Source organism: Lonchura striata, chromosome 2 (assembly GCF_050655825.1).
Source record: "Lonchura striata isolate lonStrDom1 chromosome 2, ASM5065582v1, whole genome shotgun sequence".
In the NCBI taxonomy this organism is placed as follows: Eukaryota; Metazoa; Chordata; class Aves; order Passeriformes; family Estrildidae; genus Lonchura; species Lonchura striata.
The window spans coordinates 143,989,577-144,011,432 of NC_140704.1; the positions used below are offsets into that span (position 1 = coordinate 143,989,577).

At 42.0% G+C, this 21,856-nt stretch overlaps 1 protein-coding gene across 1 annotated transcript in view; it reads right to left on the reverse strand.

Moving 5' to 3' along the window:
* Positions 1-21,856, reverse strand: part of SNTB1 (syntrophin beta 1) — a 111,308-nt gene that overhangs the window by 32,030 nt on the left and 57,422 nt on the right. Inside the window, exon 3 of the mRNA XM_021546490.3 lies at positions 9,352-9,559. Within this exon, the coding sequence (XP_021402165.1) occupies positions 9,352-9,559 (208 nt within the window). The remainder of the gene's footprint in view (positions 1-9,351; positions 9,560-21,856) is intronic.

The following is a 21,856-nucleotide window of genomic DNA, read 5'->3' on the forward strand; positions in this document are numbered from 1 at the left end:
GTTCTTCTAAAGGTCAATCCCTCTTTCCAACAAAGAACACAACCTCTCCTCAAGATATAGTTAGAAAATCTGTTTATTTTTCTCTGTTAACAGTTGTTTGGCAAAACAGCTTTCAAGGCATATATTGCTCCTGCTTGTACCAGCAGTGCTACTCTGCTCTTCCACAACAGCCCTCCAACGTTAACCAGCTCATCTGTCCTGAAAGCACATGTGGGTGGGGATAGCACTCCTCTGACTACAAGCTGAGTGGGTGAGCATGATGGGGCAATAATATGCAAAAAGAGAGGAAAAAATTACAAATGTTTCTCTCTAAATTAGGATATTTTTACTAAGAATAGCTCTACTTTTGCCAGAAGTTTACTCTGGAGATCAGCTAAGGGGCCTGGGGGGAGAAGAGGGGCTGCAGAGCAAAGAGGCTTTTTTATGGCCAGTTCTGCTGCTTTCTGATCTATTTATTCATGCCATTAATCAAAAACCTAAAATAGGAGTATTGTTATGCTAAGAAAAAAAAACCCAAAGAAACGATGCCTGGGGTGAGAGGAATTCATACTGGGCAAAGCCTGAAGGTCAACACTCCCCTAAGGGCCTCTCCATTCCCCTGAAGGTGATTTTTAACTTCAGGAGACAAAACCAGCAAATGAGAACCAGGTAACTTTGAACAGAGAAAATGCAGTTTTGATGGGAACTTAATGCCTGAAAAATCCAGGATTCTCTAAGACAGACAATCCCTTTCTTTTTATGCTTCTATCATGCAGCCTGTAAGCAGAAAAATGCAGACAAATGAGCAAACAGACAGAGTGCAAGGGCACAGCTCTTGCAAAACAGTGTTTGCCAGCACCCCCACATCGCATGGCTGCGTGCTCAGGGTGGATCAGCCCTGGGGATGCAAGCAGCCCTTCTTGCCCATGGCAGTGAGGTGGGAGCAGGGGCTGAGGGTGTCCCCAGCGCAGCTCGGGGCTGCGGTCAGTGGGGCCAGTGCTCGGGGCTTTCCCATTGCCCAGACTGCATTTGCCTTGCTCTTTGTTTCAGCCGAGTTTGCTCCAAACTATTGCCCTAATGGCAGCTTCCTCACCCTGAATAACCACTCCACAGCATCTCCAAATGCCCAGGATGAGCTCCACACCTTCCCCAACCATTGTGCTGGTCTGGTTTCTCCCACCCTGCATCCCACAGCTGGGCAAGAACAGGCACTCCCCTTTCCTAACCCACCACTGCTGGCACCCTACTTGCACCAGGGAGAGGAGGCAGAAACACACTGGGACAGAAGCAGATCAGTTGTTTTGGCACTTAAGCACTTAAAACAATTAGAGCACCACCCTCCACTCCCCACTGACAGCAGTGCTGGATATGGGATCAGTAGAGGTCTCTGCTCCCTACGCAACATGTTTTATAAAAGAGGTAGGTTCATGTTGCATTTAAATCACGTTTGAATACCAAAGGGCATCACTGCCTCCAATTCCTTCACTATCTTTCTTACAATATTTTCTGTCAGAGGCTGAGAGAAAAAAGGAACCTTTTCCCCAGCTTCTGAATGAAGGGAATCAAAGTCTTCCTTCACATCACACCTGTATCTTTGCTGTTTTTTGTTTTATTTTTTTTTTTTCAAATGAACTGTACTGCAAATACATTCAAACAGAGGCTTTCCAACCTGTGCAGCCCCAAAAGGTGAGATGACCCAGCACATGCATGAGGGGAGCTGGACCCTTTTGGACATATAACTGCAACTGCCAAGGCAAAAGATGGAAAGGCCCAACATCCTGAAAATGTAGTAAAATCTAGGAAGAAAATACCTCAATTGCCAAAATCTAGAAAGTTTCTTGTCCAGGAAAATCCAACCTAGCAAACAGCAGTTCCAGTTTGGGTTATCTAGAACAAAGAGTTAAGTATTCATGCTGTGGGAGACACACTGTGCAACATAGCCAGTGCCCAGAGCCACACCAGGATGTGCTCCAGACCACACTAGGATGTGGTCCCACAGCTAACACCCTGTTCTGTTGAAGGAACCAAGAGAAACAGCTCCCACACCTCAGGAAGGCACTGAACTCCCCATTTCCTTTCAGCATCCTCTCCCACCTTTCAAGCTGCAGCCCAGCATTGTTCCTCTCAAGCCGTACCCAGGGTTGCTGACCAGACATCTGCAGAGCTCCCTGTCACAGCAGAGCCCTGTGGATCCTGCCTGGGGCTGCTGGCCCTGCCCGGGCAGGCACTCTGACAGAGCAGCAGCCACGCCTCGGGCTCCGAATGCGTCCTGACACAGGCAGGGAGAAGTTAAACTCTGTGGAGAAGAATAATTATCAAAAGGAACTTTCTCATCATTCCTGGGGTTCATAGGAACACTGATAGACATATGCTGTATTTTATGGAGAAAGCTAAGTCTGCGAGGACAGTCAGATCAAAGCTGAGGCAGAGGGAGAGCAGGAAGGATGTGATTACCTCTGCTGGGATCTGACCAGAACTAATCCAGCCCTCATGGGAAGGGTAAGGGGATATGCAGGGCCCAGTTCACACTGCAGCTCAACTTCTGCAAGAATAATTTAATACCTGAAGGCTACCACAGGCACAACAGTGCTCACTCACTACTTAACTGTGCTCTATAATTATCTGATAGAGGGGTTTTCCTTCGGTACAACAACCAACTTTACTGCAGAAATACAGACTTTCAATTTCAGGTCCTTCATGCATTTACCACCATATTCCTATAATTTCTCATTATTTACTTTTACCTATTCTTCTTTCCAGTCTCCTTGCAATAAGCACTTCACTTATTTTTGTTATTTGCTCATCTCTCATTGGCATGGGAAGAAATAGCATGTGTTTTACAGATAAAGGCAAAGCCTTTAAAACAGTACAGTGAATGAAAAGGCCGTTTTCAGCCTGAGTTTTCCTAAATACAGCCATTTACTGAAGGCACTGAAAGCAAGGAGAGAACGATGTCACTACTGGTAAAAATGGCCTGTGGAGGAACCTCACTGAAGCTTGGAGAGGAAATTACTCTTCATGCTATTTCAGGTTTACGTCTTTCCTAAGAACAGGCTGATCGTTATCCCAGATAATGAAGACTGTTAATGTAATTAAGAACTCTGTTCTGGTGTTTTACAAAGCAAACAAATATGTTCTGGAATTAATAAGCTGCAAGGTTAAGTGACACAGGGCAAAACTGGGACTCTTCATTTGGATGTAAGTGCTCCACAGAAAGTCATTAGCTGGTACTTAAAAGTTCAATTTCTAATTTAGAACACAGAGAAGGTTTTCTATTTGAGGTGTAATCTCTAAAAGGTCAGATCAATTTTAATATTATGACCAGATGTATATTATCAATATGAGAAACTGCATCCTTCTTTAACCACAAAAAACAGGAGAGCAGGACCAAATTGACTTGCTCTTCTTCCTGGATATTACAGGTGAGTAGTATTTCCAAACTTCTCTGTAAATCCTTTCCAAAAAAGTTAGGCATTTCAGTAATAGTTTTTTTAGTAAACACCCATTTTTCCAGCAGTTTATTTATTTATCTGATTAAATCATATATTGATTTGTACTGGGTTAACACACAGTACAACCCAAAGCCTGCTGTAGGCTCAGCCTACACATGCACAGGCACTTTCCAGGCACAGAAGAGAGACCTAGGGATTAGTATAACCTGGATTTTATTCCTGAAAATGCTGCTGCTTCAGACTGTGCGGCCTGATGAGGCAGTCACCCCAGAGAAACAGTGACACACTGCCTAATGAAGCAGCAGCTTCCCAATCCCCTCCTCCTTGCCACAGGTTCTCATTACGTGCCTTGCACTGGGATTTGCCTCTGTCACAAAACCTGCAGAAAATTAATGGTGTCTCTCCAAAAGTAATGACTTTTCTACCAGAACTGCCACCACCATGATGGAAGAGCTGGAAGTGCTAAGGGGAACAGTGGCAGCTGCAACCACAGACATAGCCATGCCACATTTTTTAAAATGCTGCCTAGCAGATGCTGTGCTTCATAGGAAGACGGTTAAAGTCAGATACAAATAAATAAAATCAGATAACATCAGACATATAATGTTAAATAATGGCAAAATGTTTTAACTACGTGGTGGGCTGGTGGATTTATTGTGTAAAGACATCCTAAGCTCACTTTTACAATTTGGAAATTATATAAAATTTTTTAACTAAAGATCTCCATTTCTTTGAAAACTCATTTGTCTGTGATGAGAATAACAACATGGCTCTGTTGCTGTCTACTTATTTTGCTAACCTGTGAACATGCTTCCTAAGGAAATGGTAACATTTTCATTTCATACTGAGGAAGAAAAATAACCTCAAATACACTCTCATGTCATTTGCCTAAATCTTGTTTGGACAGCTTGCACATCTCACAGTTTTCCTGTTATCACTAGCTCCTCTGAATTAGAGAGAGAGCAGAGAGATAAATGTAATACTGCAATATACAGCTCGATACTGAAGATCACTCTGCTGCGACATGCCTTGCACTTCAGCACTAACACAATGATATGGTTATCTGAGGTTTGAGGAGCCTGTAATATAGTAACACCCTTTTCATTTCAGAGATAGTGTCAGGAGCTGAGAAACAGCTCTGGCTCACCAGGTTGCTTTGGTTATTTCCCCTCATCTCTTTTCTCCCCTCTGAAACCCACAGCAGACTTGTGGAAGCAGCAACACCCTCGCCCTGCGCAAGCAGAGCAACATGAACAGGAACCAAGTGCTGGGGTTAAGAGCTAGTGAGAAAAGCCCTTAAGGTCACTTTTTCTGCGGCTTCAAAAATTAACATTCTAAAAGGCAAGTTGCAGGAATTCCTATTTTTAAGTTTCTCAAAGGAGCTTTTTGTCAATTTTAAGAAGCCCACTGCCTGTAAGACATTTGACATCCGGAAAGCAGAACAGTCTCTGGCTGCAGAAGTGCTTTTTCTTTCTTTCAAGCCTACATGAAAAGTATAATTGGCACAGTGAGGACAGATGAGAGAGATGCACAGCTCAGGGTTTTATTTAGTTTTGGGTTTTTTTCTTAACTGACCCAGCTTGATGCTGGCGCCTGGCTGCAGTTTCAGCTGCCCTTGAAGCCAGTCATGCTTTTGCTTGTGTGGCTGACTGCTGAATTGGCAAAAGCTACCTTCACAAAACCTCTTTCGCCAAAACACCTTTTTGTGTTTGCATCAAAGAAGAAAAAAATTAGATAAAGCTTTTGCCAACAATATTTTTCTCTATTGGAGCAAATGTTACAGAGTGATAAAATAAACCACCATTTCCTCAGTGTTTTAGCTCTTCACTTCAGAGCAGAATTTGCTCCTCATGAAGGAACTCAGTAGTAGATGTGTAAGTGTAAGGAGAAGAGCAACCATGCCTGTTCCAACTTCTCTGTAAGTCCTGGGATGTGCAGAAGTATTAAAAAGAGGCGGGGGGAAAGCTGGGAAAGACATTTTTACAAGGATTTAAAGTGTTCCTGAAAGAACAGAAACAATACACATTTGGAAAAGCTCCTTAATTTAGATGACATTACTAATTTTTTTTTTTTTTTGGTTGCCAAAAGTATCTTTATAGGGAACAAAAAGACAAGACTTCGAAAAATTAAAACACACATCTAATTATTCCCTCATGCTTTGTACAGCTGTTAAATGCAGAGGTCTTGCTGAAGTGAAAAGACAAATACAGGAAGCACAAAGTGATGAGGAGTGCACACACCTCATTACAAACCAGCACTCGGTATTTCTCTTAGTTACAGAGAAGTTTTAGGATGCTGGTGACTAATAAAACTCCCTAATCCTTGGTCAGCTTTAGAAACCTTCCTCATAAGGCCAAGGTCAGGACAAGGCTACTTCCTTATTAACAGAGGGAAGATGGCAACTCTGATTGCTTCTGGCTGTTTTTCTCCTTGCCTGTAAGAAGGCCACAGAGAACATTTGCTTTAAAGTGATGCAGAGCTCTCTATTTACCAGAAAACAGACCCTCACTGCCCACCAGGAACCTGAAGGTGGAATTGCAAGATGGAAATTTCAGGTTGAAGAGCAGATGTTTAGTGCTTTCTTCACAGAGAAGTTCAGTTAAGGTGGCAGAATCCTGTTAGCATGCAATGGCTTAGTATCTTAGATAACCTACTATTTTTTTTAATGTTACCCACCTGAGGGAGGCTCCCCTAATGAATCTATTTTTGTAGTGTCATGTAGGTTGAAGTTTAGAGCTAAGTTTAGAGCCTAGTCATATAAAAATATCAAACCAGGAAACAGTTTAATTGAAGTACAGAGTAATCACAGCAAATTACAGTGAAATTTCCATGGGATTACATTTTGCATTCCCCAAACAAGCAGAGGAATTCAACTCACAGTCTTCCCATTTTGCTGAGAATTCACTTCAAGGATATGCTATGTAAGTAACATAAAATGATGCCATAAAGGCTGTCTCAAAAGTTACAGTCTAAGATGCTTTTGAGACCCTGTGGGAAGCCCGCTGGAGCTGGCTCCTGGCAGGATTGGGGGCCCTGTGGAGAGAGGTGCCCACCCTGGAGCAGGCAGGACCTGTGCTGCTGCTGGGGACCCACGCTGGAGCAGTTTGTGAGGAACTGCTGCCCATGGGAAGGACTCATGCTGGATAAGTTCCAGGAGGACTGGCTCCTGTGGGAGGGACCCCACCCTGGAACTGGGGAGCAGTGTGAGGAATCCTTCCCTGAGAAAGAAGGAGCAGCAGAGACAAGGTGCGATGAACTGACCACACCCCCATTCCGGTCCACTTGTGCCACAGGGAGGGGAGAAAGGTAGAGAAAATCACAAGGGAAGAAGGGAGGGGCAGGGGAAAGGTTTTTTTTAATATATGTTTTTATTTTCTCATTACCCTACTCTGTTTTGTTTGGTACTAAATGGAATTAAATTTCCCAAGTTGAGTCTGTTTAGCTCATGATGGTATTTGGTGAATTATATTTCCCTACCCTTATCTCAACTCCTAAGCCTTTTGTTTTCTCTCTCCTGTCCAGTTGAAGAGGGGAAGTGGTACAGCAGCTTTGGTGAGCACCTGGCATCCAGGCAGAGTCAAAAGAACCACACTGGTATTCACAGGGACTTCCACAAATCACTGCACAATTTAATCCCTTCCCACTAAAAAACCTAGGTTTTTTTCATAAGGAACAGCTCTGGTCTGCACCTCCCTCAGCTGCCTTGAAAACTTCCTCTGAAACAATATGTAAACAGCTGGCATATTCACAGTATATGCAGGTTATCTCCTTCATCCAGGCTGTACAGCCCACAGTCCAGTAAGACTAAACAGAATTTCACATCACATTTTGCCACATGTAGGTATTTTTTCTACTTTTCAACAGGTCTCCAACATGAGAGAAAGGTGGCAACTTTTGGCATCATCCTGTTACTACTGCACAGTTCTGAATGGTTTTTAGTGAAAAATAAGTTGTCTTTTCAGTAACAATGTCACTGCAAATCTCTCAAGGCTAATTCTTGGTAACAGCCACCATAAATACACTGGAACATGCACAGAGTCACAGCATGACCCTAACAAAGGCAAAACAGGTTTCACCACTAAATTTAGAAAGACTTCAAAATGGTCCATATTGAGTAATACACAATAAGATTTCAGCCCATAAGGGGAGAAGAGAGGAGAGGAGAGGAGAGGAGAGGAGAGGAGAGGAGAGGAGAGGAGAGGAGAGGAGAGGAGAGGAGAGGAGAGGAGAGGAGAGGAGAGGAGAGGAGAGGAGAGGAGAGGAGAGGAGAGGAGAGGAGAGGAGAGGAGAGGAGAGGAGAGGAGAGGAGAGGAGAGGAGAGGAGAGGAGAGGAGAGGAGAGGAGAGGAGAGGAGAGGAGAGGAGAGGAGAGGAGAGGAGAGGAGAGGAGAGGAGAGGAGAGGAGAGGAGAGGAGAGGAGAGCTTTTCAATGTGATATTGTGTATTAGCTGTAAGAAAAGGAAATTCATAAACCAGGAGTCATGTGTCCACTTAAGATGATCTGTGAATATTGCATTTACAAGATCTCTATGATCCACTGCAGAACAGTTACCCTTTCAGAGGAAAGCATTTTGCAACAGGAAAAGCCCCTTATGTTCAGCTTTTTATAAGTTTATAGAAATATGAAAAGGAAAACAAGATTAAAGATCCCATGGCTGTATAGTTTAATACTGCTAAAATTTACTTACCGATCCTTTGGTGTTTTAATCCCAAATTATTCATCTAAACTTTTACATTTTCTACAGCATTAAGCCAAGGAGTTGTGCTGCTGTCCCCACTCTGCGAGCTTGGAGGGAGGGACAGGAAAAGATAGAAAATCTGCCTGAAAGTCTTGGCAATCTTTGTGTCACTGCAAGTGGTGCAATGACGCATGTTTTGCTAAAAATTCATGGTGCGCCTTCTTAATGGACACTAGATAGAAATACAGCACCTGTGCCTGTGGCTTCTATATTTTCATCTACAAAATCTCAGAAAGAGATCAAACATACAGTATTTTTTTTTTTTTTTTGGGGGGGGGGCAGTTACAGTCAGTTTTGTACATCTGTGCTGGATGAAAGGGCAGGTTGAAAAGACAGTGGCCATTTTCCCACACCCCCAGCTGGAGGGGCAGAGATGCTCTGGGTGGCTGCCCAGGCAGTAGATGGATGGAAATTATTTCTAGGCACAATTCTAACACTGCTGCCATAGCAAATCCACACTTATCAGTTATTAGTGCCTAAAATGAATTCTGAGGCTACTGATTTAAAATTAGATCATCTACATACCACCCCTGTGCATTCATAGATTGTCTTTCCACAGGTCAGCAGATCCCAAACTACTCTTGAACAGAACACAGCTTTTCTCTGTGCATAAAACATTTTAAGACTCAAACTTTGAAAGACGGGCAAGAGCTGCAATTCCAAGCTCAGGCTGATAGGATGCTCAGCTCAAATGCATGGTTGCAATTAAAGAACAATCTCCCAGCCTTTATGGGAAGCTCGAGATCATGCCCAGCTCCAGAGGCCAGGCACAGCAGAGGGGTGGCCCATGGACCAAGTAAGTAGGTACTTCCCAAGCTGGGAGTCAAAGGTGACAACCTATATATACAATCATGGGGATTGTAACAGCAGGTGAATTCAAAAGCTGCTGTCAGTTTTTTTGACTCACGTCCCATCCTTGAACTTGATGTGAGACTTTTTGATCTTCCAGGAAAGTCTTTGTTAATTGGCATGTAGAAACAAAGACTATGGGGATGTTATAGTTTTCTGCTTGATTTTTTAAAGCACAAAAATTGGCATGTTATGAAAAGAAAAGTCTTGAAGGAAAGGTAAATCAAACCCCAGAATCTCATTTAGTCTCTCTACTTCCAAACAAGGTTGAATTCAGGAAAAGAGAATAAGAGAGAGAGAGCTTAGAAATGAAAATAAGAGTGTTTTCCTTACCTTTTCTGCAAGCCAGCCTAGATGCCTAATCTCTCGACTTCCAGCAATCCCTGTTTTACCCAGCTGGTCTCTGACCTCTGCAATCACCCTGGGGATGAGTTCATTGACACTGGAGTGGATGGCATTGAACCAGGCCTGGGCTGTAGCTGAATCCTTACTCCTGAGCACCACAGTGTGCTTGGCATCAGGTGAATGAACTTCAATAATTCTAGAAAAAGGGGGGGAAAACATTATGTTCATTCATATGCTAATAGGCAGCTAAATTTATTACCTCATTTAGTGAATGCAATGAGTTTAAAAGGATACTAACATTGAGACCTAGCACTAAAAACTTACCTTTAAAACACCTGAACAGAGTAGGGTCATCTTAACTGAATCCAGGTCTCTGCTGGTGTTATGATAACATCCTTGAGAAGGGGATTTGCCAGTGCTAATGCAACCCCACAAAAAGAATGTCAATAGGAGTTTTGAATATAAAGGCAAGAGGAACATTCACTGACATAGACATAGTTGGTTATATGGTGGAACTTCTTCAGCATGTGTCACTTCTTGCTCCTCTTCATCAGTGAGATCAAAGTTTTCACCTTTAGGCCAGTTTGTAATTGTCTCCAAAATCCCAGGGTAATTTGGGTGCATTGTGTGATGAGAGTAATCCACTTGCTCCATTGCTGGCATGGTGGGTAGAGGGAAACTTTGCTTTGAACATCCACCCCAGCACTGGTAGTCAGGGTGCCAGGAGTTGTACTTCAGTGCAGAACCACAGACTGCGTGGAAGATGACTCTGGAAAAGCCAGGGATAAGCTGCTGCTTTCCTTAGCTGGTTATCATGGCACTACCAGAGTTTTTCAGTGTGTTTATTTTATACATGCAGAGATAAATGAAAATCATCCTCGTGCCAAACAGAGGAATTTTCCTAGGATTGTTCTGTGGTTTCAGTGATACCACTACTCATTAACACAGACCTAGCAAAACTGGCCTTCTTCAGGAGTTATCAGCATCCTCAATGCTCCATTTAGATCCTGTTAACAGTGGCAACAAGAAAGTGCTAACAATAATCATATGATTGCTGCTGGCAGGCACCTTTTACAGATTTTCAAACTCCTGTAGAAGGAAATGAGTTTTTTTTCAAAGAAGACATTCCCACTCGACTATTCTGTGGGTTTCCACTGTGGTTTGAAAAGTACAACTGAACACAGTTTTCAGGAAAATGAATCCTGGTCATTGTGGTAATGGGACCTGTGCCAACACCTTTGTTAACAACAACCAAAGTGCTTTGACAGGATTCTGCAGCTATTTTAGCTCTGTTCTTAGTGAAGTTATTAGTTATTAGTGGGGCTCTTTATAGCTTTGTGGGCCATTTTACTTGAACATCTGGTAAATAACCCACAAATAGCCTGTTTTAGCTTTATGTGGCAATTATAAAACAAAGCCCTGGTCATTGCCCATCACTCAACTCTGTATCACATTTGTGCTTTTTTATTATAAATGTACAATGACAGCCCCAAATGTTACCCTCCCAAATTCAACCTGGGATCTGAGCCTAATCATGTACTTCTGTCCTGTGTACGGCTGCCCAGCCTCTGGGACACACAATGACTCCTTTCTGCAGCAGAAAATTAATTAGCTCAGTGGAATTTATTCAGGTTGAAGTTCAAAACGAACTGTAATGCAAATATTTGTTGTGCAATTACAAAATCCAGCAATTTGGACCTTAACTAACAATTAAGAGGTGTTAATTATTTTGTTAAACCCTAGCAGAATCCAGAATAGAGGGTGACTCGATCTGCACAGCTCTCTGGGGCTCAGAGAGGAAGGATCCCTGGTTTCATGTTTGTTCATTTTGGGAAGGGGAGGTTTCCACATAGACACTGTTCTAAATATAGAAAAGGTCATGATTTTCCCAACTCAGCAGCTGAACTGTTCAGGGTCTTAAATCACTGGATAGTTTAAGAAGTGACTTGATTTTTCAGGAAGCACTGAGCCAACACAGTAATGCATGCTTCCTCAGTAAAGCTGCTGCAGTTCAGCACTATCTGAAAATTAATGTTCTTATTTAGCCACTCCAGGATGCACCAAATTTTCAGTTTCAAGTACCAAAGCAAAATTCCTTGATACATGATGACAGCCTTGTGAACTAGAAAACTGTATTTATAGATAGGCACCTTCCAAATCCCACTCCCATTTTTTCTAAACTGCCAGAAACAGCCATCTCCTTCATGGTTAGGATTTAGCCATTTGTGTCCACAGATCATTACAATCATGCACAGTTACCATACTCCAGTCTGTCCTTCCATCACAAACACTGCTCTCCCACTGCTGAATCCCACTGTGACACTGAGCTGGAGTTGGAGTGTGTTCTTGTAGGCAGCCACCACCAAAAACAAGCTAGACAGGCTTGGATTTTCAAAATACATTGTGGTAATCAATGAAATGTTGCTTATTACTTACAGAAGTTTTTGGCAGGAGATCTTACAGTACTTCACAAATGAGGTCAGTGACAGCATCCTCATTTCACCAAGAAAAAAAAAGGGAAAAGTGAAGAACCCAGACAAATCAGGGAACAGGCAAGGAGCAGCAATCAAGATTTTCAGTCCTCTGCCTCCTATTTTAATACTTCTTTTAAAAACAAAAATTATTTAGACAACACAGCAGTACTGTGCTGAATTTGAAATATGTTAACACACCATACAGATTGTGTGAAACAATGCTCTTTACAAAGCCTGTGGTTTCTACATGGGGACTTCCCCCTACAAACTCACTGCACATCATGCAGTAAACAAAGTGCTGAACACAGACTCTAAAGGCTCAGAAGAAAGTGCTGCTTTTTCAGTTGCAAAGGAGCAGAAGAAAACTTGTATGATTTCTTTATAAGTTAGAGTTGTAGTAGGTTTGATTTAAAAATAAATTATTGAGAGCTGAAAGAGCTTCCAAATGGCAACTTGTTCACCTCCAGTTTGTAAATTCTTCTTTCAAACACATGGATTAACATACAAACACTATTTAACATACAAAGGTATTTTAGTACTTGGGCCTTCATCAAAGTATATGTTCCTTGATGGTGACTATTTAAGTATTTCTACAAGAATTCTATCTCCTAAAGTAATGAACATTTAGACAGTTCTCAACAGTTCTGTTTAAGGGGTTCTAAACAATGCATATTCTTTCTAATATCTACATATTCAAATGTGATATCAAAGTCTAAATTCTAATATACATATGCATAAACATATATTGAGCTATGCTTGCAAAAATACTCATCCCTCAGTGACTTGTAATAGAGCTAGTTTGGGAATGATTGTCAGTCACCAAAGTTTGATGATGATGCACTAACAATTGCAGAAAGTTTTCCTTGTTCCATGAGCTGAGTAACAAGATGACTGGACAATACAACTTACACTTCTCAAAACTTAGTTCAAAACAGGATACTGCTTTGACTGTACTGAAAATTATTTTTATCCACAGCACTTGTCCACTCCCAGAAATACATCTGCAAGCATCATTCCTTAGCAAGCTGCTGCATAGGCCAACTTTTATCTACACATCCTAAAGTCTAAATCCTCAACTGTCTGAATTCTGCTACTTGGCGACTGCTGTAAAATCTTGACCAGAAAACCTTAGGAAACTGAACTTGCAGATTTCCACCAAAAGCCGGGACTCCTGTCTCCACAATCAACTAGGATGGAGATACTAAAATAAACTTTAAATCTTCCCGGAAACCCATGGGCTGTGACTGCAATCAGATGCTGAAAGCACTGCATCCCTATAAACTCTTTCCTTTTCTGCCTTTCAGCCCACACTGCTTTGATTTACCAGTCCAACTGGATGATGTTTTCTGTATTGCAGCTGACTGATGGCATTTCCATACTTTCTGAAAAGAAGAAAATACCACTGACCTTTGTAAACTCCAAGACTAAGGCACTTAAATGTTTCCAGCAGTCTAGCCATTATAGCTTTGATTTGTTCCTTAGCTAAACTGACCACCTCTTACTGACTTCTGTTTATCTGCAGTTCAGTGATAAAGTTCCCTTATTCCCCACTGAATTGAAATATTTAGGGCAATGCCACAGCTGTGTTTATTCTCACACTCCACCACAGTTATGTAAATACTGCATATGGAGCTGTTTCTGATAAAGCCCATACCAACCCAAAGGAATTATATGTTGGCTCTAGATGACTGCCAAGATGCGCGGCATCTCTCCAGCTTGGCAATGCATATGAATGATATCACATTTTCTCAGAGATCATTTGGCAAACCTTATAATAAAAGGGTAATTTTCTCTCTCCTTTTCAAAGACCCACAGTGAGCTGAGGAGTGTTTCCAGCATCCCCTTCTCCACCCGCAGAACACGGGGGTGACACAAAACCCAGTGCTTCCAAATGCTGTAACCTGGCACGCAGGTTACCCTTCCTCTCTTCATCAGATTTTCTACTTCACAGTGGATCAGAAGAAGTTGAAAGCAAATGTTTGGTCGACCATACTCATTCAGCATTTGATAAAGCTTCTTTCTGTAAGAGTGTTCATTATCTAAGAAATGCCTTTAATCAAAACTCTTGAAAGTACTTCTGCCACCAGCATTGGCTCAGGACCAAATCAGGCACTGAGTTACACTTCATGACTCTTCCTGGGTCAGATTATGTATTCAGTGACTGATTAAAGTGTGGAGTAAATCCCTTGAAGTTAATGATAAGCTGGAGCCAGAGTTACTCAAGTCCATCACACTACTTTGATTTTACACTGGCACAGAGAGGAACAAAAGTCTGTCACCGACTTTGCAAACTTAAAGATGAATCAAAGGCCAAACTGTTCATTCTGTCTCCTCCATCACTGTCTGCACATGAAACCACAATAAGTAATTTTGGTTTTTTCTGAGTGTACAAACATAGGAGCCTTTCCAGGAAAAAGGGGGATTTAGAAGAACACAAGCTGATTTATATTTAAAAAGTTGTCGTTTTTGTTATAAAAGAAATTTTAAAAAATGTTAAGGTTCTTTTGAATTCTACATGCAGCATCAGGAGATTAACCAGGAACAGAATACATTAAAATTAAGCAATGGAAATTTTGGGCTTAGTCTGCAAGGAAAATACTCCAGAGAGAGACTGTTAGGCTTGCAATGAATTCCCCAGCATACTCTCTGAAGAAGCATCTTCATTTGATGATCCTAAATGGAGGTGAAAGCAATTTTACCAAGCAAGCACTACTTGGTAATCAAGTGGAATTTTTCTATGTGACAGGCTCTCGGTCCCCTTGCTGTCCCCTTCCTGTCAGAAGAGTACTTGCTGTATTAACACTTACTTGGTGAATTTCAGCTTACAGTGCTAAAAACGATGTAGATACTTTCCTGGGAGCTGGACTAGACTGATGTCCAGCCAGAGGGTGTATATATCACTAATGAGCTGTCACAGTTGGTTTCATTTCTATTTGCCACCAGCAGGGCTTTAATACAAGGGATATCAGAGGAGTTGTACCACATGCAAGTAAAGAAAGGATTTGGTTCTGCAGTGGACTTGCTCACACCACTGCATACAGATGCTGACCAATCTGCAGAGACATCACACACTGCCTTCTCCACCCACAGCAACGACAAAAGTAATTGAATAGGTTATAACTGTATATGGATATTAAGGAGCAGGACTCTTACACCACAGGGCCCAAAAGACCTCTTATATTTTACTTTCTTGATTTATTCTTTTATATTCTGGTTGTAATTTTGCTGAATATTGGTAATCCAGGAATATAGAGTTCAGCCTTCTTCACAGCAGATTCAGCATGAAACAACAGCAAAAGCACTATTTCAAGGAAGAGTTGGGGTCAATTATTTGGGAAAAAAACCCACAAACAGCATTTTTTTCATAGAGATGTCAGGAATTTGATTTAACTTTAGAAGATGCTGAAATTTTAAGAACAGAAGATGTTATTGGTATATTCAATACACTGCCCAGAGCTCCCTGAAGCAGCTGTTTTTCCTGAAGCAAACCTACAGCCAAACTCAAAGCAGCAGCAGCAAAGCAAACCTTCTGCAGCTGGAACTGAATCTGGGCTTGGCAAAGAGCATGTAACTGCAGCTGGTAATAGTGGGAAATGACCCCTTCAAATTGAGAAGAGGGTGGAGGGTCTCATGCTGCTGCATAAGCAAGAGATCATGGGTTTGGAGATGAATTAGATGTCTTCTGAGAAGGAATGGCACTCTTGCTGTTAGGAAGTGCTGTAGTACGACCCAGGGGAAAGAAGAGGATGTGATCCACAAGCGTAGGTGAAAACTGATATGGAAACAAGAAAAATTAGTAGGGCTGCTGACAGATCAGCTCTGTCTTGTGGATGAGTTGTCACAGAAGTCTTGCTGGAAGAGAGAAATGGCAGATCCACCTATTTTAGCAGGGTATGTCTCAATGTCTCATTATGTTATAGATCTACTTTTTGGCTTCCATGATCAAGAATGCCAGGGATCACTGCTTACTTGCCAAGTGAAACAAAACTGAAGCCAGGCAACCATGACTACAAAGCCACAAATTCCTTCTGGATCAATTACTGGCCTCTGAGTGCTGTGGGAAGAGGCACCACCTGGGAGCCAGTCCCAGAGAAACTGCCAGCTTCGAGGGCCTTGTGCATGGGTCACCTCCTGACCCATGACTGGCAGTAGACCTTCTTCCCATTGAACAGACACAGAGACTGATGGAAAAGCTGTATGCAAGTGGTGAGGAGAAGTAGCAGCTTCAGCAAAACTCTTACTACAGTAAAACAGGAATTTCCATCAGCAGAAACACAGAAGAAAGCAAGCTAGAAGTGACCAGAGGGTATTAAAATAGCAAAGTATTCACACACAACCTAAGCACTAAGGACCAGCCTCAGCATCTAGCAACACTGAGCTGGGGCACCTCTGATGGCAGCCCACCACCAGGGCTCACACTGCGATTGTCATTTGCTGCCACTCCCATGACTACACGAGGCACAAGAGAGAGCAGCTTTAAATACACCAGCTGAAATCCTGCTCCTTAATTAATGGCAGATCAGGCCAGATCAGAGCTGTGAGACTGAAATCCAATTTGCAGATGGGCTGGTAGGTGAGGGAAAGACCAGCACTGAGCAGAGAACAACAGCCAGGCAGGAAAAAGAACCTTGAGGCTGTCACTCTCTCCAGACTGAGGGGACTGGGAGCATAGCAGGACACTGAAACCCTTGCAGATCAACTTTCTTTCTTTGGGAGATCTCAGGGGTCTTTAAACTGCTCTTCAACATTATTTAGCATCAGCTTGGGTGTTGGCACTTACATACCTTTACATACAGATGCACATAAAAACATTATTAACTATTTGTTCTCTTCTTCCCTTCAGCACTCCCACTGCTCTTCCTTTCCCTTAATTCTGTGACACATTTCTTGGAGCAGCTCTCTTTCTCCATCTTTTCAGAGTTTTGGTTTTTATCCTTTTTTACAAAAGTGTTTGTTAAGTAAAGTCTGCTGCAGTCTTCACTCTCTGGGTTTGTTGCTCTGCCTTGCTGGTTGGCTTCTTCTTTAATCACTTTTTCTTAATTTGTGCTCCTCTCTTCCCTCCATGCATTTCTCAAGGCAGTTCCTTTTTTTCTGTTTCCCTTCACCTGATTAATTTCCGGTTCCTCTGCTCTTATTTCCATTTCTCATTTCAACCCTCTACAGCTGAAGCTTATTGGAAAAATCAAAACTCTTTGACTTTTTCAAAATTCCCCTAACTGAAGCAATGGCTGAAAAAAACCCAAAATGCAACACAAAAACCTATCAGCATGTGGGGTTTTATTTTCATTATTTAAATATTGTCATAGGAAATAAAGACTTTGGTTAAAAGCTTGTTAATCAAAAATCCAGCAGAAAGCTTTCTTCCAGCCTTAGTTACTGCCACCTCCTCATCACTCACATCCTTCCTCACCACCCAACTCACAGTGACATTTTATTCCTGTCAGGTCATATTCACACATAGACACACACAAATATATATAAAGTTTTATTTATAGTCACATATATGCATGCATGCTTGTGAGTTACACATGCAAGAGTTTTGCCCATTCCTATTTGATTTATGCTGGAGATGGGAAGGGCACCAGGAGCTCACCTGGGTGGCCCAGAAGGATGGGGAAGGGAGAAAGCCCCATGCCCCTACACCAGGAGAAAAGATTCATCTTTTTTTTTCATGAAAATGTGATATGCCTAGTCCGAAATTCACCAGGACCTGCAGAGCTTGAAGGTCAGTCATGAGATGCTGTAACAATCCAGTTCTAAACTGGTACCTCAAACATCCTGCAGGAAAACTCAGGGGTTTTCATTGTGTCACCAGATCCTGGTGCCCCTCCCAGTAATTCAGCTCTCAAACCATTACCCAGACACATCATCAGTCTTTAGGATGTTAGAAACGTATTTTAACGTGATTTAACAGAACAAGAATTAAATAATGAAAACAAAAACAATAATGAAGTTCACCTTAGTCTTGTGATTTGACTCAAAAAGGCAAAAATGCCCATCTTTGTGGGAGGGATAGTCCTACAGAAGTATCTGATCTCAGTGGCCTTTCAAGAAAGATGAGAAAAAACTGAGGCTAACAGAAAAACTGGTATGACCCACACTGAAACTGTTTGGTTTGGGACTTTCACAAATTATAGAAAACAACTATTTCACATAATGAAAAACAAATTTAAAAATCACTGTTTCTGCCCAGAGGCTTCAGAGCTCCAGCTCCTACAGGTTTAGAAAACTGCTCCTTATCAAGATAGATGACTGCAGCTTATAAAATGCACCAGCAATTGCAGGGCTGCCCAAAAAGCAGATGATGTAGATGACAGAGAACTGTCAGACAACCAGTTATAGAACCATTAATTATTAAATCTATCCCTTAATGGATTATTAATTGTAGCAGTTAATGACTTGCCCCCAAAACACTGTTATGAGAGAAAAAATGCAATGTTACAGGTCCCTCAAGTGGCAACCCTAGCCCTGAATGCACTGACCCTGGCTACTGAGAAGTGTCCCACAGCCATGAAAGGTATTGAGGAGGAAGAGGAGGCCTTCCCCATGACCCATCCCACAACTCCACTCCTGTTGCCCATACCCCAAATTCTGCCCTCTCCTACCCTCAGAGTACTGAAGGGGATGCAGCCAATGCCTTTTTAGCTAAGTTACCTAAGTTCTCTCAGCTTAAAAAGAGGCAACAGTAGATAAACCTGTTGTTTTATCTTGAGAGGCAGCAGTGGATAAACCTCAGGTGCTGCCTCCTTGTTCATCCCTTCCAACAAAGAGCAGGTTTTGTAAGCAGATTAGCTGTTACAGAACAGGAACAAAGCAAGAGACATCCAGCTTCACACAAAAGCTCGATTTAGACCCATTACAGTAAAATAGTTGGAAGCTAAGGTTAAAAACACATTTTCATCATGACTTTAAATTCACAGCCTTTTGTGGGCAAGGCTGTAACAGACCAAGCACACTGTGATAGCACAATCGGGTGATTTAAGAATGAGGAGAGAGTCAGACAGAGTTTCACTCTGATTATAGTCACTTTTGTTCTTTTCTGGATTTGAATTATACTCTTTCAAGTTGCTTTACTTTAATGTTGGATTGTTGATATAGTAATCTAAGGAGATAATAAACACAGCCCACCAGGAAAAAAAAAAAATGCTAACAAAAATTCTTGATATAAATCAGACTGACTCAAGCATGCTCAATGACTTCTTCAAAGGACTTATTGATATTCATACAGTAAAACATGTCTGTACCAATAATGATAATTAAGTGCTATGTGCCTTTCATCCAAGGATCTCAAGCTGTAGCTCACAACACTATGAATTAAGTATGGTCTCTGCATTTCACAGAGGTTCTACAGCCAGGGAGCAGCTCAATAACAACACAAGGAGCAAAGCATAAATTCCTTGAGATGTGGAGGGCAACTTTTAATACTGGTAATGTGCCCATTCTATATCTTTATCTATGCTCTATCCCCCATGCAGACAGAAGTTGTCTTTCCTTGCCTACCTACAACATACAGTAACAGAAAAAAGGCCCCAGTTTCCTAAACCAGAGCCCAATCTAGCTAAATCTGTATTGTGCACTAGGGAAAAAAAATTCCCAGCTCCCCGGGAAGCCTCACAGAGCTGCAGATGCCCACCCAGGGCTGACACAGCTCCAGCGTGCCAGCAGTGCCAGCACAGTGGTGGAAATGGGCCATCACCTCCTTACTCCTTGGTGCAGGGCTCAGCCTTTGCCCAGCACCTAACCCCATCTGGGCTTGCTGCTGCCAGTGTCACTGACTATGCTCAGTGCTGTCAAACTACCTCCTGAGAGGCAGAAAACAAGGCAAGTGTGACCTGTGCTCTCCAAGAGCTGCTGTAGCTCATTCTGGCTCTCTGGTCACTCTGTGGCAGAGCCCTGCCCTCTGTGAGCCCCAAACACACATGATTCAGGGAAATCATTCCCCCAACAGCAGAAAAAAACCCAAGTGCTGACAGGATCAGGCCCACACCGCCTGGATTTGGCTGAAAGACATGTAGGCAGAATTTTAGGGTGACTTCAAAAGCAGATGAGAAAACCTTTTCTGTCCATATAGCTTTGTCTCATTTCTCCAGGGAATATTGTGTATAGAAGCACCTTTGTATTATGTCCCAAGATTTTAAAGCACCAACAGAAAAAATTTCACCTGAGAGACCTTTTTTTTCTCCTGTTTCTTAATATCATCACCAGAAATTGATGAAAAGCTTTTTACACTGCAGCAAGGTTTTCTGCTTATTTGCATTACTAGCCATGGTCATTTCCACATGTTCCATCATTGGGAGGGGATGCTCCTCAGTGAGACCTGACATTAACCTTTACTGCTGCCACCAAAAAGGTCACTTATCAATGAAAACACAGCAAACAACTGATTTTAGCAACAATTATTTTAACCAGTTTCTTCCAGTCTAAAATATAACAAGCCCTGCACCTAGAGAAGAATGGCATAGATGCTCTGCATCTTTTCTCCTGTTGGCATGCTTTTATTATTAAAAAAAAATCCTACACACTAATTTTGGTATTGGTTTGTATTAAGGATCTTCTCCTTGGTATCTTACAGTTGTTTTTTTTAATCAGGTAACAGAAAAGATCTCCTCCAGAATGAACCCACAGGCAGATCAGATGAAGGAGACATCTGAGAACTGCTGGCTCTAAAAGGATCAGACATCACTTCTGCTCCAAAATAACAAGTTCACCAAACCATCTGAGAGTAGACACAGACTTCAGAATCTCTGAACTGGGGTCAGTCTTCCATGAGAAGAAAAAAAGTCCTATGCAGGGCTACAGCTCTAATGGGAAAAACAATACTCCTCCATGCCTATTAAATCCACATTTCACTGCAACTTTCTAAGAACTGGAGACAATTCAGTGCCAACAAGCATTTCCTTTTGGGTCCCTTAACATAGGTATCTTCTCATGCTGGACATCAAATCAGTTCATCCTGGTCCCAGAAGGCTGCTGACATCCCCAGCCCAGACTGAAGAAATCGCTGCACTGGAAAACTCATGGTTTCCATGCCCACACTTGCTCTTAAATGAAAATTAGCTCAGTTATAGTCCAAAGGAGCCCTTTAATGGCCAACATATGCTTTGGCATCCTGCCAGCAGAGCTCTCTTAAAGCCATCCAGGAAAGTGACACCATCAGTCATAAAATCTATGTGTGTCAGGTCAGTGGGTTATGAAACAGAAGTGTTGTAAGCATGTAAGGACATGGCTTAGGCTCTGTCTGAGTGAAGACAAAATTACTGCTCTGGAATCGGATTGCTATCTTGGAAGACATTCCAGTAGGAAAGGGTCACTGCATTGTAATACCATTAAAACTGGGAAATATGAGTTCCAGTGATCAGAATTGTGAAAAATCACTGAAACCAGCAGAGATGCTAATCCATGGGGTGCTACTACGACACAGCAGCTAGCACGATGGTGAGGTACTGCATGCTTGGATGGAAAAATCCATCTTAGACTGCACTGTGCTGGACTGCAGTAAAATCAGAAGTCAGTCTTTCCACAGGAAATGACAGCAACATAACATGAAAACCATGATAACAAGCAATATGACTCTCCCACACATTACTTCCTAGTAACACTGAAGAAAACACACATATGTATCATACTTCAAAAAAGTCAGCTCCATTGCAGAGGTTATCATGAGCATGAATGTGTGTCCCTCTGAGTCAGTCCTGGCTCTCAAACCAACTGAGGGCCAGGAGAGTGACAGAAGGTGAAAACTACAATAAAATAAAAAAATAAAGGGGAGAAAATATGAAAAAATATGAGAAAATAAAGTCAATGCAGGTAAAATATCATTATATTTTACTGATTAAAAAAATACAATCAGTATGAGTATTTTTAAAATACACACCATGACAGAGAGAAAGACAAATGCCCAGACAAGTGATACAGCTGTCAAACCTTAAACTGTGCAGATGTACGTGGAAAAAAAAAGTGGCCAATATCAATAAACATCTTGATCTAAACTGAGAAGGACTGCTAGTGTTATTTCTGGT